The sequence below is a fragment of the Gopherus evgoodei genome, chromosome 11, assembly GCF_007399415.2.
Source record: "Gopherus evgoodei ecotype Sinaloan lineage chromosome 11, rGopEvg1_v1.p, whole genome shotgun sequence".
NCBI classification, from domain to species: Eukaryota; Metazoa; Chordata; order Testudines; family Testudinidae; genus Gopherus; species Gopherus evgoodei.
In genome coordinates, this window is record NC_044332.1 from 43,864,778 (window position 1) to 43,878,763 (window position 13,986).

The 13,986-nt window shown below is 37.1% G+C and overlaps 1 protein-coding gene across 1 annotated transcript in view; it reads right to left on the minus strand.

Annotated features, from left to right (window-relative positions):
* XIRP2 (xin actin binding repeat containing 2) overlaps positions 1-13,986 on the minus strand; it is a 168,801-nt gene that overhangs the window by 66,314 nt on the left and 88,501 nt on the right. Inside the window, exon 3 of the mRNA XM_030579997.1 lies at positions 6,626-6,779. Within this exon, the coding sequence (XP_030435857.1) occupies positions 6,626-6,779 (154 nt within the window). The remainder of the gene's footprint in view (positions 1-6,625; positions 6,780-13,986) is intronic.

A 13,986-nucleotide genomic window follows, 5' to 3' on the forward strand; every position in this document is an offset into this window, starting at 1 on the left:
TACTTTAATTAATTTAATGCATTCTACTTCTAATTACGTAAGGAAAACACTTAGTGTTATTTTACTTGTTTCTTTTATTAATTTTCCTTAATGCAAAAACCCACTTAAATTCACATTGTACTAAATGTTTTCCATTTTCTGTGAGGTAGAAAATAAACGGAACACGTAGCTTTCTTTCAGTGACCTGTTTTGCTGTGGGCTCTGCAGAATATTGCTGTATTATCTGATATACAACCTGATCCTGAAGTCTTTACACAGTCAAAACTAATCCCTAGAGTTAGTTCAATGGGAGTCTGGGCTGCATTTAGACTGAACAATCAGACCCTAAGTATAAGGTAGTATATGATGCTACATTTATTCTGTTCACAACTGGTCAAATCTTATCGCACTGTTAAACAATAGAATACCAATTTAAATTTATTAACTACTTTTCGATGTTTTTCTACATTTTTAAATATAGTGATTTCAATTACAACACAGTCTACAAAGCATACAGTGCTCGCTTTATGTTTATTTTTTATTATAAATATTTGCACTGTAAAAACCAAAAGAAATAGTATTTTTCAATTCAGCAAATACAAGTACTATAGTGCAATCTCTTTATCATGAAAGTTGAACTTACAAATATAGATTTATGTACAAAAAAACCTTCATTAAAAAATAAAGCAATGTAAAATTTTACAGGCTGCAAGTCCACTCTGTCCTACTTTTTGCTCAGACAGACAAGTTTGTTTACATTTGCAGAAAATAATGCTGCCTGCTTCTTGTTTACACTTTATTTACACCTTCAACCACCATTCCAGAGCACATGTTCATGCTGATGACAGGTTCTGCTCAATAACAACTCAAAGCAGAGCAGACTGAGGCATGTTCATTTTCATCATCTGAGTCAGAAGCCACCAGCAGAAGGTGGGTTTTCTTTTTCAGTGGTTTGGGTTCTGTAGTTTCTGCATCAGAGTGTTACTCTTTTAAGACTTCTGAAAGCATGTTCCTCACCTTGTCCCTCTCAGATTTTGGAAGGCACTTCAGATTCTTAAATTCTGGGTCGAGTGCTGTAGCTATCTTTACAAATTTCACATTGGTATCATCTTTGCATTTTGTCAAATTTGCAGTGGAAGTGTTCTTAAGACGAACATGTGCTGGGTCATCATCCGAGACAGCGATAACATGAAACATATAGCAAATGTGGGTAAAACACAGAGCAGGAGACATACAATTCTCTCACAAGGAGTTCAGTCACAAATTTAATTAATGCATTATTTTCTTAACAAGTGTTATCAGCATGAAAGCATGTCCTCAGCACTGATGGCTGAAGCATGAAGAGGCATATGAATCTTTAGCGCATCTGGCTATCTGGCAGTGGCATCTGGCACATAAATATCTTGCAACATCAGCTACTACAGTGCCATGTGAATGCCTGTTCTCAGTTTCAGGTGCCACTGTTATTAAGAAATGGGCAGCATTATCTCCCATAAATATAAACAAACTTGTTTCTCTTAGCAATTGACTGAACAAGAAGTAGGACTGAGCAGACTTGTAGGCTCTGAAGTTTTATATTGTTTTGTTTTTGACTGCAGTTATGTAACAAAATAAACTACATTTGTAAGTTGCACTTTCATAATAGCAATTGCACTACATTAGTTGTATGAGGTGAACTGAAAAATATTTTTAAATAATTTTTACAGTGCAAATATTTGTAATAAAAAATATAAAGTGAGCACTGTGCGCTTTGTATTCTGTTGTAATTGAAACTGTATTTTAAAATGTAGAAAACATCAAAAAAATTTACATAAATAGTATTCTATTATTAACAGTGCAATTAATCACGATTAATCGCGATTAATCATGATTTTTTTAATCACTTGACAGCCATAATTATAAGTAATGATGGCCAACAAAGAAAAAAATCTTGACACTCAACCCAGGCTCAATTTGCAAGACTTACCACTTAAAGAAAATAGTTTCCATTTGTTAAACAAACTACAAATGGAGCAAACTTGTTTTGGAATCACTGAGAGACAGTAAATATGGAATTTCACTATACTGTGTTTACAGTGCCATTTTTCAGAATCAACCTCACTTTAAGGTATTGGCTTTACCTTATAAAGCTGTAAATGGCTTGAGTCCTGATTATCAGAGGGTATGTCTTCACTACCAACATTAAACTACTAAACGTTTAACGTAGCTGTGTAGTCATGGCACCAACTCACCCCCACGAGGGGAGTAGCTACCCACCCCCACGAGAGGAGTAACTCCCAGTGCTGGTGCGCTGTCTACACTTCCAGTTTAGGGCACACTAGGCGGCTCATCTGGGAATTTTGGGAAGGAGGTGGGCTTAATGCTAGAGAGCTGTGAAAAATATCATGGTTTTAATTGTGATGGTTGGCAAGCATTTTTATGCTGTTCAATGGCTAGCCAATTCATTATATATGTATGGTGAAATTCTGAATACTCTAAAGTCAAATAGAAGCTTTGCCACGGACCTCAGTGGACCCAGAATTTCATCCCTTCTGTCTTGTCTGAATTCTGTTTTCATGTTCTAGAATTTAAATTTGTGAAAGCACCTGGAAGACTGACAAATTGAGTCAAAAGAAAGAAACAGGTCCACAGTGAGGATTTAATACATCAAAGGTGTCTTTAAAAAAAAATCAATCCTTTCTTCTTAACTATAACGTGGAGAACAAAACTATATGAAACTAAGTAAATGGATTCTTTTGAGTCACTAAAATTAAAAAAGTCAATTATTTTTTTAACAGAAAAAAAGTTTTAGCTTTATGATATAATGGCTGGGTAATAAATTCCTGAAATATAGGCATATAATGTCATAACACTCTTAACGATATGATTTAAATGTTCAAGTCCATCTAAGACCAAGTGAAAAAATTGATTTTTAGCAGATAGCGTCTCATTTTTTATATTATCCTATGATGTCATTTTATTTAATAATCTGCATTACAACTTCACTGAGCTCAAACTGGGTTAACAAACTAACCATTATAAATGTTAGGGAACCACTTACATCATTCCAAGGTGCACACTTATGAGCTGCCTTGGGGAAAACATAATGAATAACCCTTTAATAGCATATTTCTCAGAATAGTAATCTTCCGTCAGAGAAGATTCCAGCTAGCCTCCAAATACAGCTTTGGAATCTGCTCTGACTCAGTGACTATAATGGTTGGTTGATGCGCACATAGGCTCAAGTTCACACAAGTATCAGATTTTGTTCCTTTTGTTCTTAATTCAAGATGCTTCGTTTCATCATTATTTGCTTAAATATAGCTCTTCTCTTAAGGGAAATTGATTAAAATTGATCTCACCACTGGATATTTAATTGAGGGGGATACATAGAACCAGCCACATGAACTCTAGCTCATCTATTCTTTTGTATTTTCAGTACTACTGACAATGCTTTGGGTAGAATTCTTCTTTCATTCCTGAGGCTGGTTCCAGTTGTTTGTTTAAACATCACATTCAACCGCAGTATTAGAGTTCTACAATAATAATACAAAGCACTCAAACTGTACTGTTCACCCACAGTGTCACTGCTCAGGGCAACTGCAACTGTATTTCCTGTTTATGGTCCAGCAAGGGCATCCATTCTTATGTCTCCAGCTCTCCAGCTATTGTCTCTTTTGGACAGAGACAAATGTCTCTCTCCCTCCTTACCTGAGTTTTTCCAGGCTGTACAGATCCCTGCCTACTCTGTGAATTTCCCAGGAAAGTCAGACTGCTTCAGCAGGCCTACTTTTTCTCCTCAGTGTAACTGCTATAGTGAAGTTATTACACAGATCTTTCTCAGCAAGCACATTTATACTCCAGGTGAAAGCATTACAGAGAAAACATATTAAAACAATAAAAGAACCTACACACATGCTAATAAGCTTACCAGACATCACCCCAACTCCACTAAGAGCTCTGGCTGGTTAACAGTCCTTCACACCCCAACAAGAGGTTTTTCTGTGGTTACCAGTTCAGAACTGCTTCGACTCCGAACAAGCACCCTCATGAATCTGAAAGTCACTCCTTTATCCAGCTTGGGTCTTCGAAGACATGGTAAATAAGTAATCAGCCAGACAATGGGTCTCTCTCTGAAGATGGATCCAGAGATGGGTAATCTGCATTCTCCTCCTCCCAAGTATTTCTAGGAATCCCACTTAATTTTCTTTGTCCGGCACATTGTCTCAAAGAGTCATTTAAAGCTCATAACTCATGCCAGGGTTTACATTAGCCATGCCTTCTCATTAAAAAAGTTATATACCATTCCACAATAATACATAAACATTTGCAATCTTTGTACAATCAACTCCTCAAATACATAAACTTAATTCAGTATGGTTTATTGCAGAAAATTGCCATATCTGTAACACAAAGATCACAGTATTTTAGGGTGAATACGGATTCGTATTCCCACTTTACTGAAGTGGAAACTGAAGAAGTGAGGTTAAGGGACTTGCCCAAGATCACACAGCAAGTCAATGGCAAATGTCCTAATTCACTGAACCACAGTGCAGACTGTATTTAGGAAAATTAGATCAACAATGATGATGTTAGGGCATTAGTTAATTGACAGAACAGAGGAAAATGATATGGCCACACTACAGTGTGCAAATACCTCTAGCGTGGATTAACAAGAACAGACTGAGAGATAAAAAGGTGGTGTCACAACCTCCACTTATTTAACAACTCTTAACATTCCCTTCATCATTACAGAAACTGAAGCTAATTTTATTTATGCTGACATTTAAGGTGCTTTGTTCTTCATCCACCCACATACATTATAATGTAGATGGTTGCTCAGGGTGACACTGGCTTAAATGCTTCAGTGTTTCTGTAAGTGGAGATGGCCCCCAGTTGTCTGATTATCAAAAGGAACACATACTGTTCAAAAAGATTCAGACCAAGTTTACACTAGCCTTTGCCTCTGTACACTTTGTGTACACAGGCCTCTAGTGGCAGAAAACCTACCAGGAGTAGGTTTTCCTAACTAAGATCCTGGATTTGACCTGCCTCAAGAACAAATTTTGAAACAGTTCAGATCCAAATCCAGATCCAAGCTTCCCAGCTCTGGTTTATCTCTATCATGAACCCAAACCAAAATCTGAGTATGAACTACTCTGAATTTGGGATAAGTTTGAATACTAAACTTGATCTCAATCCAAATTTAACACCTCAGGCCCATCTCCGTTCTCAATTATATAGATGTATTTTATGCTCATGATAGTAAGAATTAATAGCAGCAGTGTAATGTAACTATGACCTGCAAGTCACAACAACTTTGCTGTTCTAGTACTGGACCTCTCTCTTTAGCAAACGTGGCCAAATTGTGTAGTATTGTCATGATATCATGTGAAAATCTGGAGATGAGGTGGAGACCATCAAAGCAATTTTCAGCTGCGTTCTGAACCAGGATTTGCCCTGGACTCTCCAGAACTGATGCATTAACCTTCTTTATCATCTAATTTCTGATCCAAAGGTTCCATTTGATAGTTGCTCTGATTGTCTCATTATTATTGCATGTGTGGAACAGAGAGCTGAATTTGGTTCCCGGGTGTTATGTGGAATTGGTCTCTTCTGTACTGAATACCTATTACACTAAACTGTGGTTAAAGATGTATCATTGCAGGGAGTGAGGAGATGGGATATATTGTTTTTCTTCATTTCTAATTTTTTTTTAATTTCTTTAATGTTAGGGTCAACTTGAGTAGCAAGCTGAAGGTGTGGGCAATTTACACACAGAGAGAAGTGCAATGGGGCTTAATTATTATTATCATTATTAAGTATTATTTTTAACAAACACATTGCTAACTCCAAATTACCAAAATGTACAATCCAGTTATTGCCTCTTCAGAAATGATTAACTGTGTCTGTATTTTTAACAAAGTACTGTATTTTGTGGCGCTATCATTATTGAAAATTATGGTAACAGTCCAATCTCAGGCATATGAGCTATTAACATTTGAATGACATTTACAAAACATTAATAAATCAAAATTATATAACATATTCCTAAAAACTGACATACGATTCTGTCATATTTTATATTAAAATCATTAAACACATTTAGGATAATCATCTGAAAAAGAAATGATGGAAAGCTTTTTTTTTTTTTTTTGCAGTTGATAAAAACAGCTAATTCTTTTCTTATGTGGAGCTTTGATTATACACCTATGATTCTCCTTTGTCACTTTGATGATAAAGTGCATTGTTCTAAAAATGTCTGTACTTTCTGTATGAAGAAATTAATGCACTGTTTTTTCTGTTGTAACACCACTATCTTTGGGGGGGAACAGAGATAGCTATGTGTGTTGAGGTCTTTTTTGTAATAGTGCCAATAACCTCATATTGCGCACAGTTACTTTACAAACAAAATCCCAACTTGAAAAATTTAGATGTCAACTAAATTTATGTTTTAGTGCACCCTATGCCGTTTTCTTAAAAACAGAACCATATACTCTAGCATCAGTTTTTTGTTTTACTTTTAAAACACACACACACACACACACACACACACACACACACACACACACACACACACACACACACACACACACACACACTCTTTATCTCACTTGTTCTGTACAAGGTACGAAAGCAAGAAATCAGATCAAAGTGTTATGCTAACCTTCAGAGCTGTTGTTCTGACCATTTTCAGTTGACATCTTGTCAAAAAATGTTTTCCCACCTTCCACGTCTGAATCTTTCACAGAAATGATGGAATGGTTCCCAGGCTGATTCTTAAATGTTGGTGAATGCAAATTTCTCTCAGTTTCTACTTCCTGTTAGAAGACATTACGGGTATGTGTGTTAAGAGCTATCAGTAGGAAACAGATGTGGTTTTCTGGGGGAGGAGGGTGTGAGGAGGCGGAGAGTGGGGGGTGGGGGGGCAAGAGGATTCCATTACATGAGTGATGTTTTCCAATATGCTACAGGGTAAATCTCTTATAACTTTGCAGAGAGCTACAAATGCATGGCGGCTGCTTAGTTTACATATCAACGATGATGCCTGGCAATAGCTTGCTGTTCTCATTTGGCATTTCTTTCATGGTTCCACCACACTCCCTCCTCCCCAAGAAAGAGAAACTGCGGTTATAAGTGTCACAATGAAAGACACCACTTGCTCACGTAAGATGTATATTTGTTCAAAGTGAAGTGGACAAAGGGAATTTCATTAACTGATATATAATCTATATAAACATTAAAAGATGGGTCAGAGCAGACTTACAGAGTGTGTGTATTAGTCAACAATTTGATTTTTAATATGTTAACCGTTATATTTCAACTGGATTTTATTAATCATAATGAACCGCGGTTCCATCTTTGTAGTTAATACAGTTATCACCACAAAAAAGTCTACAGTACTTTGAAACAAAATGAGTAAATAGTTTCTAAACCAAAACTACAGTGTCACCAGATTGGATGCTTTGGCATGCTGTTTGTTCTCCCACATGATGTGCTACTTAGTACAAACCTTTTCACCATCTTGGACACATTGGATCTAAAGCTTTGGACAAAGGCTTTAAATTAAGCGAGTAAAAATTTACTTCATATTTCAAAGGAATCAGCTGAAAGATCCCTGTAAACTGAGAGCATTTTCCTAGTCTGTGTATAAAGAGGGTACATTTTCCAAACAACTATAAAGCAGAGACATGACAAACAAGTCACTTGTGACATTTATTGGTTTTTAAATATACTGTAACTAGAGCTATGTGAAAATGGAATATAACAGCTCATAGCTTTTCAAACACACTTACTACAGTATATAACTTTTCCATATTATATTTTCTCATATCTGTCATCTTAAAAGACAAAGCTCTTTTGATAAATGGATATTTGGCAAATTTTGTGACGAGAATGTAAATTAGAGCAAGAATTACTCAACATTTTTTCAGTGTTGTGAAATATTTGAATATACTTAATCACAACATATAGAGAAATAAAATTTGTTTCTGGTACCTTCCACTCTTTGTAGTATTACTTTATTATCTAAGAGTGTTTACAGAACACTACATGACAAATTACAGAGTGAAACATACACACATATAAAACCTTGTATATTGCAAAGCAGGGTTGAAAAGATGTGGTGCCTGATTTTCAGACAGAGCCTCCATTTTTGTATCCAGAATGAACTCTAGGTACAAAATTAGGGACACAGTTGTCAACAGAAACAAAATTGCTCTTCTGAAAATGCAGGCCTGGTTGAGACCTATCTTAGAACCAACCCATTAAGCCCTAATAAAGTGGAAATGTTGGAGAGGGGAGGTGTAGGGTGGCCAGATGTCCCGATTTTATAGGGACAGTGCCAATATTCGGGGCTTTGTCTTATATATGCGTCTATTACCCCCCATCCCGATTTTTCACACTCGCTGTCTGGTCACCCTGGGGGATGAGAAGCACTTAACAACAATCATATGAATTTTTGCATCTATGGGGGTCATGCTAACTAATCTGATAGGAGGGTGGGTAGCAATGGAGCAGGAACTCTACTAACCAAGTTCACACAAGAATTTTGAGCTTACCCATACAATTATTTTCTAAGCAAAAAGCCATTACATTGGTGGACGTGCAGGTGAATGAACCGCTGATGGTGTGACTGATCGGGTTAGGTCCTGTGATGGTGCCACTGGTGTAGATATGTGGGCATCACCGGTTCATTCACCTGCACGTCCACCAATGTAATATACGCCATCATATGCCAGCAATGCCCCTCTGCTATGTACATCGGCCAAACTGGACAGTCTCTACGGAAAAGGATAAATGGACACAAATCAGATATTAGGAATGGCAATATACAAAAGCTGTAGAACACTTCAACCTCCCCGGCCACACTATAGCAGACCTTAAAGCGGCCATCCTGCGGCAAAAAAACTTCAAGACCAGACTTCAAAGAGAAACTGCTGAGCTTCAGTTCATCTGCAAATTTGACACCACCAGCTCAGGATTAAACAAAGACTGTGAATGGCTTGCCAACTACAAAACCAGTTTCTCTCCCTTGGTTTTCACACCTCAACTGCTAGAACAGGGCCTCATCCTCCCTGATTGAACTAACCTCGTTCTCTCTAGCTTACTTGCTTATATATACCTGCCCCTGGAAATTTCCACTACATGCATCTGACGAAGTGGGTATTCACCCACGAAAGCTCATGCTCCAAAATGTCTGTTAGTCTATAAGGTGCCACAGGATTCTTTGCTGCTTTTACAACATGCCTTGCTGTCCCTTGTTCTTTTAGGGCTTGATTCTCAAGTATGCCAAGACTGCTTCACAACCCTTCAGCAATGCAAAGGAGACCCTTTAATTGCCAAAGTGAGGTACTGTGGCTTTAGTGTAAATGAGAATCAGTCCCTCAGACTCTATTTTCATTTGATTCACCTTTGAACCTAAAAGAGAACTAGAGTTGATTGATCTGAAAACCTGCAATGTAATCTCTGATGAGATGAAGGTACCTTCTGCTAATGTGTCATACATTTGCACAGTTGATTTTCCTTATTTGGAAAGAAAATACTGAACATCTTTCAAGAACAGAATAAGATCCTGTAACTTGCTAAAGACTTGTTCATTTTCTTCAATAGGGCCCTGAAGTATTTCATTGTTATATTATTAGTAGCAGACTAAATCCACTCTTAAAACAATTGTAATGAAAAGAAGAGTCATATTAAAATATTTCAACCAGTTTGAACTGACCTTATAAGTAGCAATAGAGAATCCCTAATGGCCAAACCTTTTAAAACTAATCTGCACTAGCATATTTTAAACTGATGTGTTAATGAGCTTAAGGTATTGCCTTCCAAAATATTTTTTTTGTACTCCAGACAATTTTTGTCTTTACTTTTATGCAAATAAGGCAACTGTGAGCTCTCAGAATCATTTGAGCTTATCTAAAATGGCTAAATAGGACATGTTTTAGAACCAAATCCAGCTGATAAGGCCACAAGGAAAAAGACAAACTAACATTTAAAAACAGGCGTGTGTGTATGTGTGGAGATATATATAATTTGATTTCATACAAATTTCAGGTAAATCAGAGATGGGCTTTTAAAAGTCTTTAATCTGAATCAGATGGGAGTACATAATAGCGATATTCTAGTTCAATATCATCTTTAGGTACCAGGAAGATTTAAAACCCTCAGAAAATTCACAGTGCTAAAAAGTAAAATTAAAAAAGTATGATTTGTTCAAGTGACCCATGGCCTGGCGGCAGAGTTCAGGCAATGACCACTCCCATACCGGCATTGTTATCCCAAAACAAAATATCTGGTATGGAGGTAAATTATACAGTGTAAATCTAGCTGAGAAGCAGGAAAGAGCATCATATAAACAGACAGGGAATCAAGGGGGTCTGCTTTTTAAAAAAAAACAGCCATAAATTACACATTCTTTAAGCAACCCAAAACGAGTGGTCACTGGGCAAGATTTCGAGGGACCCAAATGAGAACTATATATAGATCTAGGTCTTTCTCTTGCTTTAATAGCATCATATTTTAAAGAAGGAATTGCATATATCAGGGCAGTGGGCTGATGCACATATATTGGGGTATTCCTGATAAAAGCAGTAGAAAAGGTTTTAAAATCTTGGGGTCCTACATGTCATCTAATTCTTAGCATCAGCAATGACACCTTGACATAGAATCCAAGATAATGAGACAGTTAAGGAGCAGATGAAGTGGGTATTCACTCACGAAAGCTTATGCTCCAATACGTCTGTTAGTCTGTAAGGTGCCACAGGACTCTTGTCGCTTTGTACAGATCTAGACTAACATGGCTACCCCTCTGATATGTAAGGAGCAGAACGGCTGCAAATGTGCTGGATTCACTGTTTCCCTTCAGAAGGTATAAAGTATTTGATTAGGAATGAAAATTTCAATTCAATTTGAAGATAAAACAGAATCCCCAAGAACCAATCTTCCTGGCAAAACATAGAAACAATGACAGCTTGATGTGTGGATCAAGGGGAGCATCGAGACCTTAGACTAGTACTTCAATTGACAAAAGCCAAGGAAAGTACGTGCTGTAGTTGCTCACTAGGAATAATCCAAAGAAGAAACATGGCAGCTCAGTGGAGGGGTAAAAGTCAAACTACCTCTTTATCAGCCTAAAACCCACCGTTAATTCTGCCCCCTTAGGCCATCTATCAGGCAAGGGTATTTCTGAAGAAAGGCCAACTTTCAGTCAAAATGCACAAAGGCTCTTTATGATATCAAAAGTGAAACACAGTCTAAGTCATTTAGTGAATCCAGTCGTCAAAGTAGAACAGCTTCTCAGAGTATATTTTTCATTTTTTTCTCCAGTCTAATTTTAAAAGTCCCAAATAATAAAGATGCCACTATTTCCTGAGGGAGACTTCTACAGCTAAGTTTCTATATACTGTCTTATTTTGCTCATGAAACTCAGTAGCAGTAAATGATTTTAAAAAATAAGAATAATGTATATTAAAATAAAAGACACAGAAACAATATTAAGATTCTAATCTAAATCAACAAAAGCAATGAACTTCCGCTTAAAGGTAATTTCTAAAATAGTCATTGTACTTCATAGACTTTTTACAGTGATCGCCAAGACTCTGATCCAGCAAAGCAATTAAGCTTACTAGTTGTGATAAATGAAGGGGAGAGGAATAGCTCCCTTTTATGGACAGCCAGCCAGGCAGTTAGCTATAAAATCCCTCTTAGTAGAGGTCTTCTAATTGCTCTACTTATAAAGGGTTAAGAAGTCTCACTGCTAAGCATAGGTTAAGGAAGTCAGTGGGCACCTGGCCAAAAGAGCCAATGGGAAGGCTAGAACTTCTTTAAAATTGAAAAACCACTTCCCTTTTGTCTGTCTGTCTGTTATTTTCCCAGGGAGAGATGGACAGAGCAGCTATGCTGTAAGACGCTTTTGCCAGTTCTGAAAAAATCATCAATATCATACCTAGAAATGACTCATTTAAAACCCCAGATATATAAGTAGATCAGGAAATGTTTAAGAAGACACAGTTAGGTTTATCCCTTTTATTTCTTTATGGCTTGTGGATTCCTCTGTGCTGATCCCAGGTGTTTTTGTTTTGCTTGTAACCTTTAAGCTGGACTTCAAGAAAGCTATTCTTGGTGCTTAATCCTTGTATTTGCTCTTTTAATGTCTAGCAATAGTCTGAGTTCCCAGATGTATTTTCTTTTACCTTTTTCTAAGAACAGAATTGGATTTTTGTATCTTAAGAGGTTTGTGCACTTTTTTTTTTAATTTAGCTGATGGCAACAGCTGATTTCTCGTTTTCTTTCTTTCTCAGCTCTTCCCCGGAGGGGTGTGTGTGTGAAAGGGCTTAAGGATACCCCACTGTAAGGAATTCCCAAGTGAGCCTTCCTGGTCTCTCAAAGGGGTTTTGCACTTGGGTGGTGGCAGCATCTATCCATCCAAGATCAGAGAAAAGCTATAACCTTGGGAGTGTAATACAAGCTGGGAGTGGCCAGTATTAATTTTTAGAATCCTTGCAGGCCCCCACCTTCTGCACTCGAAGGGCCAGAGTGGGTAATCAGCTTTGACACTAGCAATGCTGGATTGGGCCCATTTATATCTTCCAGTGTGTGGCCTCAAAGCCCCTATTGACTTTTCTCTTGGCCTTAATTTTAAGTGCATATGCCAATTTGTTTTGTGCTCAATGAATTGGTGTGTGATAGGCTTATGAAATATAAACAACCAGTAAACATTTTCAATTCCTGTATGAAGTTAAGTACATTACTACAGGAATCTATTCATTTACTTTCAATTTTGACCTCCCTTTTCTGCTAGCTTCTAGCAGGAACTAAACATAATCAATAACAAAGAAATCAAACAAGAAAATAAACTCTCACAGAGAAAAGAAAGAATGGCAAAGGAATTGTATACTATATCAAGATACTATTTTTCTAATTACATGGCTTGTAACCCAGTTTTAATGACTGGGTGTTATCCAAATGGAAAACAAAGGGCATGTTTAAGCATTCCAGATATAAAGAAAATCTCCCAATCTGTCTTTGTTCTATATCTTACCAAGCTCTTTGGAGAAGGACTCCTGTACTACAATACTTCATAAATCTATAGCACTGCAGTACACAAGTAAAACATGAACAGCATTAACCTTAGATGGCCAAACCCTGCAGTCTTTACTGCAAGTTATCACAAGCCCATTTACTGATAACACACACACACACACACACACACAAAACCACCCACTCGTTGAGTGGGCTTTTTTTGTTTTTTGCAAATTTGCAACCATCATAACTGCTTCTCTCCCAATTAAGACTAAATCCTTTTAAAATCAGATGAAATATTAGATGGTTAAATTGGTTTAAGGTGCAGCAATTGAACTTTCAAATGTATTGCATTCATTATATTATTTTTTCTTTTCTCTTGCTCAAATATAGGACATCTTTTTGCTATCTTACTTAGTATTACCTTTAATGTGTGAGCAATCCTATTCTACACATAGTGAGTCCACTTATAAAGTTTGTGAACAATACCAAGCTGGTCGGGGTTGCAAGTGCTTTGGAGGATAGGATTATAATTCAAAATGATCTGAAGTAAACAGGATGAAATTTTATAAGGACAAATGCAAAGTATTCCACTTAGGAAGTAACAATCAGTGGCACACATACAAAATGGGAAAAGACTGCCGAGGAAGGCAGTATTTTGGAAAGGGACCTGGGGGTCATAGTGGACCACAAGCTAAATATGAGTCAGCAGTGTAACACTGTTGCAAAAAAAGCTAACATCATTCTGGGATGTATTAGCAGGAGTGTTGTAAGCAAGACATGAGAATTAATTCTTCTGCTCTACTCCACGCTGATTAGGCCTCAGCTGGAGTATTGTGTCCAGTTCTGGGTGCCACATTTCAGGAAAGATGTGGACACAATGGAAAAAGTCCAGAGAAGAGCAACAAAATTATTAAAGGTCTAGAAAACATTACCTATGAAGAAAGATTGAAAAAAATGGGTTTGTTTATTCTGGAAAAGAGAAGACTGAGAGGGGACATGACA